General features: G+C 42.7%; 1 protein-coding gene across 10 annotated transcripts in view; it reads right to left on the bottom strand.

Annotated features, from left to right (window-relative positions):
• Positions 1-19,304, bottom strand: part of ATP8B4 (ATPase phospholipid transporting 8B4 (putative)) — a 363,870-nt gene that overhangs the window by 165,004 nt on the left and 179,562 nt on the right. For all 10 annotated transcript variants that reach the window (XR_004536957.1, XR_004536958.1, XM_033920249.1 and 7 more), the window contains 2 exons: positions 16,758-16,846; positions 13,492-13,688 (listed from right to left, as the gene is read on the bottom strand). Coding sequence is in view for 8 of the 10 variants with exons in the window: in XM_033920249.1 (XP_033776140.1) it covers positions 13,492-13,688; positions 16,758-16,846 (286 nt within the window). In the remaining 2 variants the exon portion in view is untranslated. The remainder of the gene's footprint in view (positions 1-13,491; positions 13,689-16,757; positions 16,847-19,304) is intronic.

Raw genomic sequence — 19,304 nt, 5'->3', positions numbered from 1 at the left:
TCTACAAATTACAAATCACATTAAAATTAAAGTCATGTCAACACTGAACTACTATGTGATTTAGGGCTGCATATTTAATGAGTTAAAATTTGAACTCGCATTAATAATTTTAACAACTTAATCGCATCAAACTCCCTACCTGTATCTCTCTTCATCTCTAAATTTCCTCCGTCCAATATCTCACTCCTTCCTCTGCCCTCCCTGCGTGCCCATACACATGCACAAGCTCAACTTCTTACCTTTCCCTCCCATTGCCAGCCCTCCCAGCTTGCTTTTTACCATCTACACTGCCAAATACACACTGCTTCTCTAAAGCCGCGAGCTCTCCTTCTGTAGCATCCTGCCTGCAGGAAACAGGAAGCTCTGCTCAGAGGAGGCGGGTTCTACAGAGAGAGAGAGCTCATGGCTATAGAGAAGAAGTGTGTGCATTCGGCGCTGCAGATTGTAAAAGCAAGATGGGAGGGCCGGCAAAGGGAGAGAGAGGAAGATGGAGATACCGCAAGTGTGTATATGAACAGGAGGGGAGGGGGGTGGTGGTGGCAACAGGAGACTACAATGGGAAGAGTCAGATGCTTGAGTACACGGGGCAAGGAGAGGCAGACGAAGATCCAGGAACTGCAGGAGAGATCCAGACTGTGGGGGTGGGGAGTAGAGTGAGAAATGCCATAGTGCAAGCAAAAGAATGGAGAAGATGGTGCCCTCGGAGGGGAGGGGCTGTCTATAGAGGGAAGAGGAGATGAGGGGTGCCCATGAAGGGAGAGGGGAAGGAAGAGGAGATGAAATGGTCCCCATGCAGGGGATAGGAAGAGAAGAGATGAGATGGAAAGGATAAGATGTGTCCATGAAGGGGAAGGAAGAGGAGATGAAATGGTGCCCATGGAGGGGAAATGAAGAAAGGAGATGGTGCCCATAGAGTGGAGAGGATACGAGATGGTGCCCATGCAGGGGAGGGGAAGAGAAGAGAAGAGTTAAGATGGAAAGCATGAAATGTGGACAGGGTGTCCATAGAATAAAGAGCAGATGAGATGGTGCCCATGGATGGGAGGGGAAGGGAAGAGATGAGATGGAAACTAGACAGATTTCAGGAGGAAGCAAAGCTGAACTTGAAAATAAGAACATAAGATTTGCTGCTGCTGGGTCAAACCAGTGGTCCATCGCACCCAGCAGTCCTCTCACTCGCCGGCCCCTAGGTCAAAGACCAGTCCCCCATTTGAGTCTAGCCTTACCTGCATATGTTCTGGTCCAGCAGGAACTTATCTAACCTTTTCTTGAATCCCAGAAGGGTGCTTTCCCCTATAACAGCCTCTGGAAGAGCACTCCAGATTTTTACCAGTCTCTGGGTGAAGAACTTCCTTACTTTTGTACTGGAAGGTGACTAAATAATGAAGCAAGCAGTCTGGGACTAAGTCTGAAATGGTGGACATCCAGCAAGATGTTCAAGTGACATTAGCAGAGATTAGAGCGGGGACTGGAGACCTGGGACACCACATGTCAGCATCCAAGGCTCACATGGCAACTTTGGCTTTGAATGTTAAATCAGCTCAACCTGTGGTAACACGCCATGCCACAATGCTAGCAGAACTTCAAGAGCATATTAAAAATCTGGAAACTAGATAGAAATCACTAAATTTATGATTCAAAGGTGTACCAGAGACAGATTCCTTTAAGAACTATGATGCTGTGGTTAGAGAAATATGTGTGCATCTATTGAACCATTCGGATGAAGAGACCCTAACTGATATACATATTCAATGAGCTCACAGAAGTCCTGGCCTGTCCAGAAAGTCATCTTCCTGGGACATTGTTTGTTTTTGGGGACCTCGGATTCAAAGAACAAATACTGTCAAAAACTCGTTGTACTCTGGAATTCTGCTGGAAGGATTTAAAGGTGTGAATTTATCAGAACTTGGCATGGTCCACCTTGCAGAAGCGTCGAGCATTGAAAGATGTCACCCAGAAACTTAGAGAGGAGGGACAGATACAGATGGCTTTTCCCATTCGGGGTATGGATCACAATTAATGGCATAAGAGCATAAGAATAGCCTTACTGGGTCAGACCAATGGTCCATCAAGCCCAGTAGCCAGTTCTCACGATGGCCAATCCAGGTCACTAGTACCTGGCCAAAACCCAAGGTGTAGCAATATTCCATGCTACCAATACAGGGCAAGCAGAGGCTTCCCCCCATTTCTTTCTCAATAACAGACTATGGACTTTTCCTCCAGGAACTTGTCCAAACCTTTCTTAAAACCAGCTAAGCTATCTGCTCTTAACACAGGAAGGTAAAGGCAGTGGAGAAGGCTTGAACAATTCTTAAAGAAATGGGATGCAACAACCTCCCTGAAGCTAGAGTTCCACAACCTTTGACTAGTCAAGGAGAGCACATGGCAGACCAGGAGAAGGAGGAATGCCAGGATGCATCTGGAACAGGACTCTACTCTATGTATATGTATATGTATAATGTGAATGAATGAAGATTGATTGTATAAATGGGGAGAATATGAATGGAGGTAAAAAATGAAAGCGCGGAGTCTGTATGAGAGGGGGGAAATTAAACTGTTTTGGATGATCTTCATTTCCTTAGATCATAGCTAGCAAGAGTATAAAATCGGTTGGCTCAAATTGGGAGGGGGGAGGTATGTGGAGAGGGGGAAGCAGCAATAGGAGGGGGCTATATTTACAGTAAGGTCATAGAATGTGAATGCTCTAAATAATCCAGGGAAATGTAGCATCATTTTTAAAGAGCTGATCAGCAACCTGAGATTGTGGGTTCAAACCCATGCTGCTCCTTGTGACCCCGGGCAAGTCACTTAATCCCTCCCCCACCCCCACCCCTTGCCCCAGGTACATTAGATAGATTGTGAGCCCATCGGGACGGACAGGGAAAAAATACTTGAGTACCTGAATAAATTCATGTAAGCCGTTCTTGGGAGAACGGTATAGAAAATTAAATAAATTATTGGATATGGATGGGGCACTTTCCTTACTGGGCCACTTGTTATTTTTGTGCATTCATTCAAATTTAATAAAAATCACTGAAAAAAAAAAAATAAATCAGGTCTCTCTTTGGACACTTGGACTTAGCCAGTCATGTCTCAGCTGGCCAAAAAAACACAGAAATTCAATGCTGGTCTCTGGATACAGCGCCGGCATTGAATTTCTGTTTCACCATCAACCACAGGAGATAGCCGGCTGTCTCCCAAGGTCTTAATATTGGCCCCCTGGCTTCTTGCCTCATAGACCGCTGCTGAGCAATGCAATGTGGGGGTCAGTGTTTAGCTTCCCTACCCGTCATGGCTAGATGGGCTTGGCCACCCCAAAAAAGTGGCATGTCCATACCCAACGAGGAAAGAGAAATGGCGCTGCTACTATTCTAGTCCCTGTTAGCCAATAGTGATGTTGATGTGATGACTCGGGGTGGGGGTGGGGGAGGGGGAGAAGATACCTTCTAAGCCTCAGTTCCTGCAGCTGCCCAGGCATGCCATCTGAGGAAAAGGGGTAAACACTCGGATGGTGAGAAAAGACAAAAAGACAGAAGCAGCAATACTATCCAGCTTTTGCAGAATATCAGCTTGCCTCTTTCTTGGCTCTGGTGCTTTCTCTCCTAATATTATCCCTAAGTCACCTCCTGAAGCTATTATTTTGACTTTTTTTGGAATAAAATTGTGCATGTTGTATTACAGACACACTTCCTGTTTTTGAAAGCCTTTCCCAATGAACACTCTTCTGAAGCTCAAGTGATATTTATATACTGCATTTATCAGTGTCAAACAGCTGGCACAATTTTTAGAGTGACTTTTGATAAATGTTAGCAGCTCTGCACTTCAAACCAAGAGTGTAGTTGTACCCCTGGGTCAAAAGTGTGATTCCTTCAAGGGGGGGGCTTATGATTTATTGTGATGGCAATGGATACGTAGAAAGAGGAGCTCAAAAGCATAACACTTATTTAATCAAGAATGGAATAAAAACATCATAATAAAAATATGGAGTCATAATGACCTGGGGCTTGATTTATCTAATTTCAGAACGTGGAAACATTTCTAACTAAAAGATATTTCTACAGCTTACCAAATAAATAAATGCAACTCAAGGAGCCTCCACTGCTTGGAAGAACTGAGCTAAGCCTCTTTCCATGCCTGTTTAGATGGGACCCCACTTTGAATTGTGTAAACATACTAGCAACCTCATTATAAGATGCATGAATTGTATTATCCTCTGCCTAGTGACATCTAGAAGTGGCTGGAAGAAGCAAAGGAGCAGACAATCAAGCTGTCTGCATATTTGAAATCCCCTCCGGTATTTTATACCTTTGGGTTTTGCTGCAATAACCAGAGAAAAGTTGCATATGCAATAATGAAAAAAGTAAGAGGGTAATATTTAAACCACAGTGCTAGCCACTGAAGGCTTTTTATAGCCAGACAGGGATATATTCTGTATATGGCGCTGAAAAAAATAGTGCCATGTGCTATTCTACAAATAATGCTTCAAATGGAGTGCCATTTATAAAATAACCTTTGGCGCCGGGATCTGTGCCCAATTTCGGGCGCAAGGATTTACATCAACCAAAATCTGGTGTAAATTTTCACACCTAAATTAGATGCAGATGTATCAAATTCTGTAATGCTACATGCAAATTTAAGGAATGCTCCCGCCCCACCCATGGCCATGCCCCCTTTTTGAATTCCTTTATAGAAAAGCGACCATGGGAGTGGCCTAAGGGATTTGACCAATCAGAATCTTAGGCCACTCCCAGCACATCCCAGAATGCACTGGGAGAGAGGCCTAAGGTTCCGCTTGGCCCAGGTACCTAAGGCCCCTCCTGTAGGAGGGGCCTCAAGCACCTGGGCCAATCAGGGCCTTAGGCCCCTCCCCAGTGCATCCCACAATGCATCGGTAAGAGACAGGCCCGCTATTCAGTGAAGTAAGGCCAGACGGACGGACAGAGGAAGCAGCCAGCCAACCAGCCAACTTAATATCAGGTATTTTGGGGTCTGAATGGGCTGGAGGGGGGTCAGGAATATGCCCTTTGGGGGAGTTCCAGCAGGAGGGACTGGGCATCCCTCCTGCCGATGATCTTTGTGGGGGGGTGATTCCGGCAGGAGGGACTGGGCAACCCTCCAACTGGGGGATGTCTTTGATTGCCGCGACATTCGCGGATGGATGGGATGTCTTTGGGGGTTCCACCAAGAGGAACTGGGCATTCCTCCAGCTCGCCATCTTCGTGGGGGGTACGGGTTCCCTGCTGCAGCCGCTAAATTGATTGCTTCAGGGAGATTCCATTGCTGCGATCAACTCAGCGGCAAAGTGATTCATTAACCGGCGCCTGTAAAATGGGTGCCAGTTAGAGACTCGTGGCGGTTAGGTGGCTTACGGCAATTCTGTATAGGCCGCCCATGTGTGATTTTAAAAAGCTGCTTAGGCGGCTTCTGAGACCGAGCGCCCGATACAGACTCCGGGCCTAAGATGGAGACGGCTCCAACTTAGTTGGTTGGACTAAGAACTTTTCAGCGGCCCCTCATATAGGATTCAATGAGGAAAGAGAAAACGGGAATGGTGTGAGCAATATGTATATAATAATTTGTATGACAGAGAATTCATTGTATTTAGTAGAGTTATAAGTAGCTAGAGTGAATGATTCCTTCTTGCTAAGGTAGCACTGCTCTATGACAATCTCTTTTGATCTTTCTATAGTCCTGGGGGTCAGAGTGCCTTGGACGTTTGCACAAGATGAGAGCTAGATATGTCAATAAGGCTTTGCAATGAATGTAGAAAGTATGTGGAGTACAAAAGAATGAGTGTGAAACACAAATGAATGAGTACTTGCAAACGTGTGATTGATCAAGGAAAAACCCTAGACCAATGGTTTTCAAACTTGTCCGCAGGGAACCACCAGCCAGTCAGGTTTTCAGGAACCCCCCTAATGAATATGCATGAGATAGATTTGCATGGCTACCACCCACATTATAAGCAAACCTGTCTCATGTATGTATATTCATTAGGGATATCCTAAAAATCCAACAGGCTGATGGTCCCCCAGGACATGTTTGAGAACCATTGCCCTAGATTATGATAAAAAAGATGGAGTAAAGAGACTTGCCCAGGGTCACAAGGAGCAGCGTAGGTTTGAACCCACAACCCCAGGGTGCTGAGGCTGTAGCTTTAACCACTGCGCCACACTCTTTCTCTCTCGGCGGATTACAATAATAATAAATAATAATAATAATAACAGTTTATATACCGCAATACCATGAAGTTCTATGCGGTTTACAAAAGATTAGAGAAGGTACAGAATAATTGAACTTGAGAGCGGAAAGAGTGAGTAAGTAAGGGGGAGAACAGGTCAGTTGTCTAGGTATTTCAGGAACAGGTATGTTTTTAGATACTTCCTAAATTCTTCGTAAGTAGTGGGCGAGAGCAATTGCTCTAGGTCTTTACCCCATATGGTAAGAGGTATCTGGACATTTCCAGGGAATTACATTTCAAAGCTTATTATTAGGCAGTCATTGGATTAGCATTGCAAGACATATTTCCTAAATAACATTGTTTTCATTTCTTTCTGGAATATTCTATAATCTGATATGGCACCTAAGATTCTGACGACATCTAGTTTTGCTGTTTAGAATGACAGTATGCCTTCTTTTTTAGCATTTTTGGTTGAGGGGTAAGAAAAGGGATTCATGTATCTCCGAGGCCTTTTTGCTTCTTTCAGTTCGAGTCTATTGTTCACATAAATTGGGACGCAGCCCTGTAGTACTTTAAATAACAGGCAATAGAATTTGAATACGATTCGGCCTGCCACAGGAGCCAGTGTGTTTTTAGGAAGGTTGGTGTTATGTGATCACATTTGTTCATGGAAAGGATTAATATTAGTGCTATATTTTTTACAGTTTGTAACTGTTTTATCATTGATGCCAGACATGGTAGGAACAAGATGTTGCAATAATCCAGCATTTCCAAGATTAGTGTCTGTACTAGGAGGCGAAATTATGGTTCTTCAAAAAAGCTGCTTATGTGTCTTAGGTCAGATTGAAAAGAAAACCAAAGAGTGGAGTCTTAACTATATCAACCATGGTGGTCGAGAGTAATGTTAAGAGCGTTTATGCTAAAATGACCAAAACTTTATTCTTGAAAATTGAGGCTCTATTGGTGTGACCCAACACATTCCATGTTTCGGCTATGCTGATCCTTCTTCAGGGATCGTGTGATCAATACAACTAATGAGAATCGAAGAGTTGACGATATAGCGGATTTAAACCAACTACGAAAAATATCACTCTGAGGTCGCCCACCAATCCCGCAACTTTCCTTCTCCAGTACGCAGTTTTAAGACAGCTATTCCTGTGATCCTCAGCAGGGAAAATGGAAGTAGCCCATTAAAAAAAAAAATAATTTTTAGAAATAGGAATGCTGTTAACATTTTTCAACCCGATCCTCGTGACACACCAAGCCAGTTGTCAAGATGCCCACAGTAAATACACATGAAATAAATTTGCATACGCAGTCTCCATTGTATGCAAATCTATCTCATGCATATTCATTGTGGATATCCTGGACTGGATTGATCTGCTCAGAGGACTGGGTTGAAAACCCGTGTAATAGAATACACTAAGGAGTCCTTTTACAAAGCTGCAATAGCAGCATGTCCCAGCATGACAAATGCATTGAAGCCCACAGGAATTGAATGGGCTGTGTCACATTTGCCACACAGAAATCGCTACTGTGGCTCTGACAAAGGGGCTCTAAGAGGTTTGTTCTAGTTAGCTTTCCTGTTTCCCCTCCTCACCCCACCCCCACACTGTGTAAAAAAATTATAAACCTGTCAATTTCATACCCTTTCATATCTTCTGTTATTACTAAAGGAAAAAAAAGGTACCCATGTGTTTGGTCTATAGATGGATGGGGAAAGAAGGTACCAAGCCTCAAAGCAAAGCAAATACGACAAGAGGCACTGGAGATGTCAAATCCAATCGAGTGGTCAGAATTCCTTTATTAGAAGATTGTATCAATAGTTTAAAAACAAGCAAAATACCAAAAGTCAAAGTTCCAAAGTCAAAGTCCCGACTAGGATCCGAGTTTCGGCGATACCATCGCCTTCCTCAGGGGACAATTATGAGCATGTCGGCATCTCTTCATCCACTTTTGGCGCTTCTTTTGTATTTGGTTTTCTGTGTACATCATTCTGATCAGGACAATTCCACTCTTTTTTTTTTTTTTTTGCATATTTGAGTTTGTGGTTTTGTTTCCCCTGTTTTATTCCCCGACATATTCCATAACAGCAAAATATTTTGGGATATGCAATAGAACACTATGAGCAGATAAAGCTGACTATTCAATATGAGTAACTTAATTCAAATAGAAAAATGTTACAGATAAATACGAGAAGTACACATTTACAGTGTTAGCGCCACAGTGAAGATTTATTTTTAAACAAGCAGGAAAATGAAAAACAGTCACTTTTACCATAAATGTCTCTGACTAGAGATTTGAAGAGAGGTTGGATATGCTTCAGTCTTTGTTCATAATAGGACAAAAATCTGAAGAAGAAGAAGAAAAAAGCCTTCCAAATCAAAAACGAGAAAGCAGCAAACTAAAACTAAGTGGACAGGGCTGACCAAATGATCTGATTTGTATCACGGTTCTAAAATAGCAATGTTTACTGGCAAACGGGTCTCTGATAGATCCAGAAGCTTCTGTCTGGAATTCTGTTCTCTGCAGCCTGGCATGTGGTCATTTTGGACTGCCAGCCAAAACACCAAAAGAAAGAAAAGGGCACAGAACCTCCCTTAAACCACCACAACCTTTTTGCTTAAAAATGTGAAAAAATTTGTGGAGAACGGTTGGTTGTCTAGGTATCCAGGACAGAAAGCCATGCCAATTCTAGTCAGACTCACAGGAAAACAGTTTTGAAAACAATATAAATTTAACTTTGTGGACCAAAAAAAAGGAAACCGAGTACTTTTCTGTGGTTAAACATGGCAACGGAAGAAATGGGAAGCATAGTTTTAAGTAGAAAAGAATTACAACAATGCTTTTCTAAAACAATCTTTTCTTTCCCCCAACTGCCCCTTTCCACCACAGATTCTTGCCATGGAACCAAAGAATGAACTAGCTTGAGGGATGGTGTGCCAGAAGATGCTAACGTAGAATATAGCGAATCCAGTTCCCATTTTACCTAAGTAGATTATTACCTCTGTACATAGGCAGTGGAACACTGCTTTTTTTGAGGGGGAGGGGGCCCAGGAGCTCCACCCTGGCGCACGACCTCACCTGACACTATAGTTTTAAATCTTTGGGCAGCCGCCGCACAGTGTCCATGGGCAGGCCTGCCCCAGAAGAAGACTGAAGGGTTCCAGGGTAGGCCTGCTGTTTGACGCTCCCTGACCACCGCCCAAAAATTTAAAACCATAACACCGGGAGATGGTAGGGAGGGCAACAACAGGCGACTGAAAATTTGGGGGGGAAGGCCCCAACCCCTGTAGCCTCCCCCATTCTGACGAGGAAGGCTACTAAAATGGTGTGTGGTCTTCGTGATAAGGCGTATGGGGACAGACTTAAAGATCTCAATCTGTATACTTTGGAGGAAAGGCGGGAGAGGGGAGATATGATAGAGATGTTTAAATACCTACATAATATAAATGTGCACGAGTCGAGTCTCTTTCATTTGAAAGGAAACTCTGCAGTGAGAGGGCATAGGATGAAGTTAAAAGGTGATAGGCTCTGGAGTAATCTGAAGGAAATACTTTTTCATAGAAAGGGTGCTAGATGCATGGAACAGTCTCCCAGAAGAGGTGGTGAAAACAGAGACTGTGTCTGAATTCAAGAGGGCCTAGGATAGGCATGTGGGATCTCTCAGACAGAGAAAGAGGTAATGGTTACTGTGGATGGGCAGACTACATAAGAACATAAGAATTGCCACTGCTGGGTCAGACCACTGGTCCATCGTGCCCAGCAGTCTGCTCATGTGGCAGCCCCCAGGTCAAAGACCAGTGCTCTAAAACGAGTCCAGCCTCACCTGTGTACGTCCCAGTTTAGCAGGAACTTGTCCAACTTTGTCTTGAAAACCCTGGAGGGTGTTTTCCCCTACAACAGACTCCGGAAGAGCATTTCAGCTCTCCACCACTCTCTGGGTGAAGAAGAACTTCCTTACGTTTGTACGGAATCTATCCCCTTTCAACTTTAGAGAGTGCCCTTCTCTCGTTCTCCCTACCTTGGAGAGTGTGAATAGTCTGTATTTATCTACTAAGTCTATTCCCTTCAGTATTTTGAATGTTTCCAATCATGTCTCCTCTTTTCAAGGGAGGCGCAGTTTCTCCAATCTCTCACTGTACGGCAACTCCTCCAGCCCCTTAACCATCTTAGTCGCTCTTCTCTGGACCCTTTCAAGTAGTACCGTGTCTTTCTTCATTTACGGCGACCAGTAGGACGCAGTACTCCAGGTGAGGGCACACCATGGCCCGGTACAGCGGCATGATAACCTTCTCTGACCTGTTCGCGATCCCCTTCTTTATCATTCCTAGCATTCTGTTCGCCCTTTTTGCCGCCGCAGCACATTGTACAGACGGCTTCATCGACTTGTCAATCAGAACTCCCATGGGCCATTTGGCCTTTATCTGCCATCATACTTCTATGACGCCTATGCCTCTGCAGATGGTCTTTGATTTCTGTGCTGCATGGATAGTCTATGAAACTAATTGGTGACAGAATTAGATCACATTTATGAAAGCATTTATTTCAGTCAGCATTTAATTAAGCTGTGAATTAGTTGTTAGAAGATGTGACCAATGTTATTAGCACAGCTAAGGATGAGCAACAAGAAACGGATCTGCAGAATACTTCTGACTGACCCAGACTAGTCACGGTTAGAGAAAGGGTTGCTGAGTTTCATGGGCCATTGATCTGACATTTCATGATACTTTGGCTGGTCTTTTATTAAGCACCAGGGAAGCAGTTTATACATGTTTCTAAACAGATTCATCTATTATCATCTGCCCCGCAGATAAGGGTGGCGGCATAGTAATTCTAGACACAGAAATGTATGTCACTGAAGTGATGCGTCAATTACATGACTCTCAATATTATGAACTGCTACAATCCTACAGCAGAGCTTTCTGAAGGCATCCGACATGTGCTACTACAAGCATTAGAGCAAGGGGTTATTACAGACAGGGAATTTCGATTTCTCTATCAAGAACATCCTGTTATACCTGTAATATATTTTGTCCCCAAAATACATAAAAGTATTACGTCTCCTCCGGGACGTCCTATTGTGTCTGGAATTGGCTCTCTCTTGGAGCCATTATCTGAGTTTGTGGATTTTTATTTAAAAGATCTGGTGTTTAAAGCGCGATCCTACATTAAGGACACAACAGATATGTTGAACTTTTTACAATCATGTGAAAATGTCCCTCAGGGAACGTTACTAGTCACTTTAGATATCACATCATTATATACAAACATTCCCCAGGAGGCCGCCATTCAGGTCATCCGTAAGCATCTTGACAGTTTATTTTTATCACCAGTAAGAGTGGATTTTTTGATTACGCTAGCACGCATAGCTTTAGGAAAAAAGCAATTTTCAGTTTGACCAAGAATTTTACTTACAAATTAAAGGTACAGCCAAGGGGGCTACTATGGCTCCCTCTGTGGCATGTTTGTATGTAAATGAGTTTGAAGATCAATTTTTGTACCCATCTAATTTTTACCATGAAATTGTAGTATGGAAGCGTTATCTTGATGATGTGTTTCTGATGTGGTCTAGTACTGAACAACAATTCAAAATCTTTTTGCAGTGGCTAAACACGTGCGATATCAATTTAAAATTTACAGCCACGGAGCATCGACAGAGATAGCGTTCCTAGATATTTGGATATCCCTTCATCAAGGTCATTTCCAAACTACAATTTATCGAAAAACAACGGATAGAAACAACCTTTTGAACTTTGATAGTCACCATCCGAGACATCTACGAGCTAATTTACCAGTGGGACAATTTTTAAGGTTGCGTCGCCTGTGCAGTTCTGTTGAGGAATATAAACACAAAGCTAAGGATATGTGGGCAAGATTTGATGAACATGGTTACCCTAGGACTATTATTAAAAAAGCATATAAAAGGGCTTTATATGATCAGCGTGACCATCTTTTACAGAGCACTAACAGCCCCATTGAGACTAAAATGGTATGCACCCTTCCATATTCCCATTTGTCTTTTGAAATTAAGAAAATTGTTAAATCTCATTGGCACATCCTTCAATATCATCCTAGTTTAGTAAAGTTACTTATTTTTGCCTATTCCAGGGGACGCAACCTTCGGGAATGGATCAGCTCTTCTCAATTTTTAAGCAGGGATCAAGATCAACAAAGCAAGTCCCAAGGGACATTATCCATGTGGGAGATTTAGTGTGTGTTCTCATACTACAGTAACACGGGAGATTGTGCACCTGCGATTGCATAAAACTCACATTCTCAAATATCAAACAAATTGTGTATCAGAGGGAATCATTTACATGATTATATGCCCTTGAAAATTGTTTTATATTGGTCATACAACAAGATCTGTAAGGGTACGGATCATCGAACATCTTAGGGTATGCCAATGTTGTGACAGGGGGGCCCCTATATCTCCCCTACGGATCTTACTGTCACACACCTTAGATGATCTCAAGTTCATAGTTTTGGAAGCACCAAGGCTAAAGAGAGGGGGGAACATGTCAGCCCTCTTGTGGAAGAAAGAGCAATCGTGGATATACCACTGGCAAATGGTAACACCCACTGGGTTAAACCGAGAAATCGAATGGTGGGCGTTTCTCCACAAATGAATGACAGCTCATTTGATAAACCGGGACCACAGCTGAAAGACACATCATTTTGAACTGGAAATTGGAGAAGTCAAGAGAGCAGCACACCATAAGAATGTATGAAATCCAGTGTTGTTTAACAAGTAACAAGGATTTTTTTTACTTTTTTCTTTAGTGTGCAGCTCTTCTTCTGAATGATAATCACCTTTAAGCGGGTTCTCTGAAGAAGCCTTATTGGCGAAACGCATAAGACCCCGCCACAGTGAGAAAACTTCTGTTACCGCTGTGATTTGGAAAATGAGCTAAGTAGAAATATATTTTTCAAAGAATTATAAAGTATTTTAAGAAATTTTGAAGAAACTTACATATATTCTTTTGAAGACATGTTATCTTTATAGATGGAAAATCAAAGCCAAAATCAAAACTGATAAATATTAATCAAGCACGATTTGGGGGAAATTCAACAAGGACCGCTAACCGCACCAGCTCGCGCCAAATGTCAAGACACCCATTGGAATATAAAGGTCATCTCAGCGTTTAGCGTGCGGTCGATTGTGAGCCCACTGGGTCAGACAGGGACAAAACGCTTGAGCGCCTGAACAAATTCATATAAACTGTTCCAAGCTCCCTTGGGAGAACTGTATAGAAAACTGAATGTACACATAAATTTATGAATGTAATAAAGACATTCCATCTTACCTTACATATAAGGATATAGGCACAACTGTGTTCAGTATGATAATGTACGACCAAAAGGTTAGAAATCCTGAAAATACAGAACTGTTCACCACTTCTTTCCAATGCAGATACATTCGGAAGCGGCTCCCAACCTGATGCTCCCAAATGGAGTTTCCTATTGCCAGAATTGTCCCCATACATATCAGAAAACCAAAGATCTGAAAGCGGAAACAGCGGAAACAATTATGTTAACACAGAGAATGTACAGCCATGACCAAGATGAACGATCCATGATCTTTTATCCACATTATGGTATGGTAAGGCCTAAATTTTCCTTTCTGGTGGGCAAATCTGTGCTCCAGCTATACTATAGGTATGAAAAAATGAATGCTGATAGTTTGGGGCACAGTAATTTATTTAAACTGGTTTAGGGCCCGTTGACATCTTATATTACTTCACTATAGTAGGTCTTTGATTATGTCAATTTTCGTATATTTTCGTACACATCCGGGGAAGGGGGGAGCTATTACTTTCCTAATTTTGACCTTTGAGTATTTGGGTAGGTGGGAGGAGGATGGGAGGATAGTATTAATCTGAATAGGATAAAGTTATTGGAAAAGTTTAGGGGCTCCTTTTATGAAGGCACGTTAGGGCCTTAACACGCGGAATAGCGAACGCTAAATTGCCCCGCACGCTAGCCACTACCGCCTCCTTTTGAGCAGGTGGTAGATTTTCGGCTAGCGCACATTAACCTTTTCCTATCGTAATAAATTTTACTTTACACTGGTTCCAATCGTAATTATTTTAGCAAAGTTTTGTATTATTCACCGTTTCCCAAAAAAATATGCGACGTGTACAACTAATGCAAAATGCAGCGGTCAGATTAATCTTTGGACTAAAGAAATTCGATCATGTATTACCCTACTATCGGCAGTTACATTGGCTACCGATGGAAGCACGCATAAAGTTTAAATTTGCCTGCTTCTGCTTTAAAGCACTAAACGGACTTGCCCCTAAATACATAATTGACCTTTTCTCCTTCTCTGCCAACAGACACAAGAGAAGCTCTCATTCCTACTTCGTTTCCCCCCCAGTTAGAGGTTGTAAACTGAAAAAACACCATGAACACCTTCTTTCACATCAAGCAGCATTGTGGGGTAAAGACCTAGATCAACTGCTTTCGCCCACTACTTAGGAGGAATTCAGAAAACGTCTAAAAACTCAACTGTTCCTAAAGTATCTAGACAACTGACCCACTCATCTTCTTTCTCCTCCATAGTGATTCCTCTGTCCTATTAATCTCTTTCTCCTCAACAAAGCATTTCCGGTCCTATTAACTCTCCTCTTCCCCCCTCTTAAATTCAATCAATTTGTACCTCTCAATCTATTGTAAACCGCATAGAACTTAACGGTATTGCGGTATATAAACTGTTATTATTATTATTATAAATGTAGTTTCTGGTTGCTTGAGAGTTACTATTATTAATAGGCCTAACTAATACTAGGCTATAGCATAAACTGTTCTAGACAAACTACCAGACATGTGGTAGGTAAAGCCTGGGTGTACTCAGGTGTGGCATGCCAAGTTTACACTTAAATTTCTGCCAGAAATTGACTTTAAATTTTTATTTAAAGAATTAGAGTATTTCATTTTTTTTTTTTTTTGCTGGTTGTTTGAGAGTTCTGGTTGCTTGAGTTCCGGTTAACAGAGAGTCTACTGAACCCATGTGCCTACTGCTGCTGGCTGATCATATAAACAGCAAATTTAGAAGGGAAAACAGAACTGGATTTTCCCTTTGTTAAACTGCCACTTTGTTCACGTTTACTGGCAATATGCACTGTGTATCTCAGTTACAGAGTAACTTTCCTATACACTCACTTAGCAAACAGCCATTTAAGAATTTTAAGGCCTGACTGAAGACTTATTTTTTTAGACTGCCATTTGAAATTGAGATTAAAATGTGCAGTAAGGCTTGTGACCTGCCGCCTCAACTGCGGAAGTAATTTAATCCATTTTAATTTGTTTCAGTGTAATTCAATTTAATTTGATTTATTTTATTTTTTTCTTTTATGGTTTTAATGTTTTTCTTGTGGTATGAATGACTCAGCAGTTTGTTTACTTTCTTTTCTATCAAGATATTGTAGTTCCTTTCTGAAATTTGAGTCTATAAACCATCTAGACCCGTTTGTTTGGAGAACATGGTATAGGACAGTGGTCTCAAACTTATGGCCCGGGGCCCACATGTGGCCCACCAGGTGCTATTTTGAGGCCCTCGGTATGTTTATCAATCATAAAATTAAAATAAAACCATTTCTTGATCATATGTCTCTTTAGCTATAAATTACAATATTATTATTAAGACTTAGCCAAAAGGAAAAATGTATAAACTATAAAGAGTTTTACCTCATGCAAAACTGTCATTTCTTTAATAAGACATTAGCTATTTTTTCTGAGGCCCTCCAAGTACCTACAAATCCAAAATACGGCCCTGCATAGGGCTTGAGACTACTGGTATAGAAGTTTTAATAGACTATAAACCAGGGGTGTCCAACCTGCAGCCCGAGGGCCGCATGTGGCCCCTGAAGTATTTTGTGCGGCCCCGGTCGAGGGCGATGCAGTGTTTTCCTCTGCTGCCCCTGGGTGTTCACCGTCTTTCCGGCTCCCTCCTCCGTCTTGCTGCAGTGTTTGTGCGACCCCAGAAACATTTATTTCGGCCAATGCGGCCCAGGGAAGCCAAAAGGTTGGACACCCCTGCTATAAACTATGCAGGCCAATCCTTAACACTATTCCTCTGCACTCCAACCCAGCCTTCTGATTAACCGTTCCCCTTAACCGTATCCATGACATCCTGTTTGTCTGTCTTGCCTGTTTAGATTGTAAGCTCTTTTGAGCAGGGACTGTTTTCTTATTCTCTGTGACTGTGCTGCGTGCATCTGGTAGCACTATAGAAATAATTAATAGTATTAGTACCTGGGCGAGAGATGTGCCTATGTGTACAAGGCTAAGAATAACACCGTAACTCCTAGTGGCAAACCCAACAGAACACGTTCCCATGGCAAAAGTGGTATAGTATGGGCCAAATTCCAAAGCAATCCGCCTGTCAAGGCAATTAGCCACAGAATCCGTGTGATTCTTTACCCATAAAGGATCTAACTCATCGCCGAAAATAAAAGTAAAAGTTCCAGCTTGTTAAATAAAAAAAAAAAACCTAATGTTTTATATAAAACATGAATTTATATCTCCTATACCTACCAATTTTATGCCTAGTCAAGATACTGCAACTTACCCACAATACTAGAGTGTTCATTAGACAATCAATACTTGTTCTTTTAAATTTTGTTTTGCCACTGTTTTGCATTAGTTTAGTGTCGGGTCCTGCAAAAAAAGATGAAATTATTTGGTTTGAATTCAGTATTCTATGCAAACAGAAATATTACTACTACTAATCATTTCTATAGCACTATGAGTGAAACTTAAACTTCTCTTGACATTTTTTGTTTCAATGAGGCAAATGCATCTAGCAAACGGGCACAATTATAGGGAAACCAAGCCATTGTGACATCACCGATGAGGTTGGCTCTTAGGCATTGGTGGACTGAGGCATTATGACATCACAATATGAGGGGCCATTGCAAAGTTCTCAGCCCAACCAAGAGGAGAATGATGTGGAGCCATGAAACTTACAAGTTAGTCCACACTTTTGACACTTTTCGTTTCAATGATATGAAATGAAAAATGTCAAGAAAAGTCATCAGTAACGCAGCAGAGTTGACAGGCGGACAAGGCCGAAGCAGCCTGTTAGAGTGCTGCGGCCCGACGCTGGTTAGGGAGGTAAGTAGGGTTCGTGGCTGGGTTCTGATGGGAAGGAGAGAAGGATGGGGATTCATCTGCATGGCAGGTGCTCGGGGGGGGGGGGGGAGAGGGTGCTCTCTCAAGGATACTGCTGTACAAGGGATGGGAGGGAGGGAAAGGAAACTGAAGGCAAATCCCGGGACTAGGGCTTATTTTGGGGCTAGGTCTTATTTTCGGGGCAACACGGTAGTACTGTACAATGTTTTTCCTCATTTCTTGGAGATTTATGCTGACCTCCCCTCCAATAGTCTTTAAAACATTTTTTATAATGGAGGATTAAGTGACTTGTCCAGGGTCACAAGGAGCGGCAGCAGGAATTGAACCCAGTTCCCCAGAATTTCAGTCCACCGCACCAACCATTAGGCTCCATTCCATATGCCATGTTCTCCATCAAATCAGATCATAATACTACTGCTACTACTACTATTTAACACTTCTATAGCACTGAAGAAAGACATGACATCTAGGGTTGGGGATGCAGAACCCAAGATGAGAAGAGTTAGGAGTTAAAAGCAACCTGAAAAAGGTGAGTTTTTAATTTGGACTTGAACACTGCCAAAAATGGAGCCCACCGTAGGAATTCGGGCAATTTGTTCCAGGCACACGGTGCAGCAAGACAGAAAGGACGGAGTCTGGACTTGGCAGAGGAAGAGAAAAGCACAGATAACAGGGACTTACCAGTTGAATGGAGCGCGCGAGAGGGAGAACATAGGGGGAGAGAAGTGAGGAGAGATAATGAGGGACAGCTGAGTGAATGGAACATAAAGCACAAAAAAGAAAAGGGACTGACAACCAAACCTGCTATCTAGTAGCTCAGCTGCAGTAACTGGTTCCTTATGGATATGGATTTAGTTTCAAGGCAAGTTGCATTCAGGTGCAGTAGGGTGGTTTTTTGTGGGGGGGGGGTTGTCATCTTCGCTGGGTTAACAATCTTAGGGGCTTGTTTCCTAAAGTGAGCTAGGTTTTTGCAAATCAAGGGGTTAACAGTCAAAATCAACACAGCTTAAGTACAAAGGCTCTATGAGAACTAAAGGGGGCGGGAACATTGACCCTGCAGTTTTCGCCTTAATTCTTTAATATCGTATCGTGCAATGGTGCGCCCACATCTGGAATACTGTGCCCAGTACTGGTCGCCGCACCTCAAGAAGGACACGGCAGTACTTGAGGGGGTCCAGAGAAGAGCGACTAAACTGATAAAAGGTATGGAAAACTTTTCATACGCTGAAAATGCTGGGGCTGTTCTCCCTGGAAAAGCGGAGACTTAGAGGAGACATGATAGAAACCTTCAAGATCCTGAGGGGCATAGAGAAGGTAGACAGGGACAGATTTTTCAGACTGTGGGGAACCACAAGTACTAGGGGTCACTCGGAGAAACTGAAAGGGGACAAGTTTAAAACAAATGCTAGGAAGTTCTTTTTTACCCAGAGGGTGGTGGACACATGGAACGCGCTTCCAGAGGTTGTGATAGGCCAGAACACAGTACAGGAGTTCAAGGAAGGTTTAGATAGGTTCTTAAAGGATAAGGGGATTGAGGGGTACAGATAGAAGCAGAGGTAGATTATAGAAATGGTCAGGAACCACTTCACAGGTCATAGACCTGATGGGCCGCCGCGGGAGCGGACCGCTGGGCGCGATGGACCTCTGGTCTGACCCAGTGGAGACAACTTCTTATGTTCTTAATATGCAATATTTCCAAACTCAGTGAAGTGTCATTAAGTGGAGCTGCATTGCCTGCACATTTGCCAGTAAGCGCATGCCAGCTAGATGTTCAGTCCACTCCCAATCTGCGTCCGTATTCCACCCATACACTGCCACATCCCATGCTAAGCAGTTAGCGCTGGATTTGTACTGCATTGGCTATTTTAATGCAAACTAACGGTTAGTGCGTGCTAACACACACACTAACACCAGGATTCTGTAAATGGCGCCTAAATTGGCTGGTGCCTAGAAAAATGGCGCTGTCCGGATGTCAATCACGCTT

This window comes from Geotrypetes seraphini, chromosome 14 (genome assembly GCF_902459505.1).
Source record: "Geotrypetes seraphini chromosome 14, aGeoSer1.1, whole genome shotgun sequence".
In the NCBI taxonomy this organism is placed as follows: Eukaryota; Metazoa; Chordata; class Amphibia; order Gymnophiona; family Dermophiidae; genus Geotrypetes; species Geotrypetes seraphini.
This window is presented reverse-complemented; position numbering and strand designations above follow the sequence as displayed.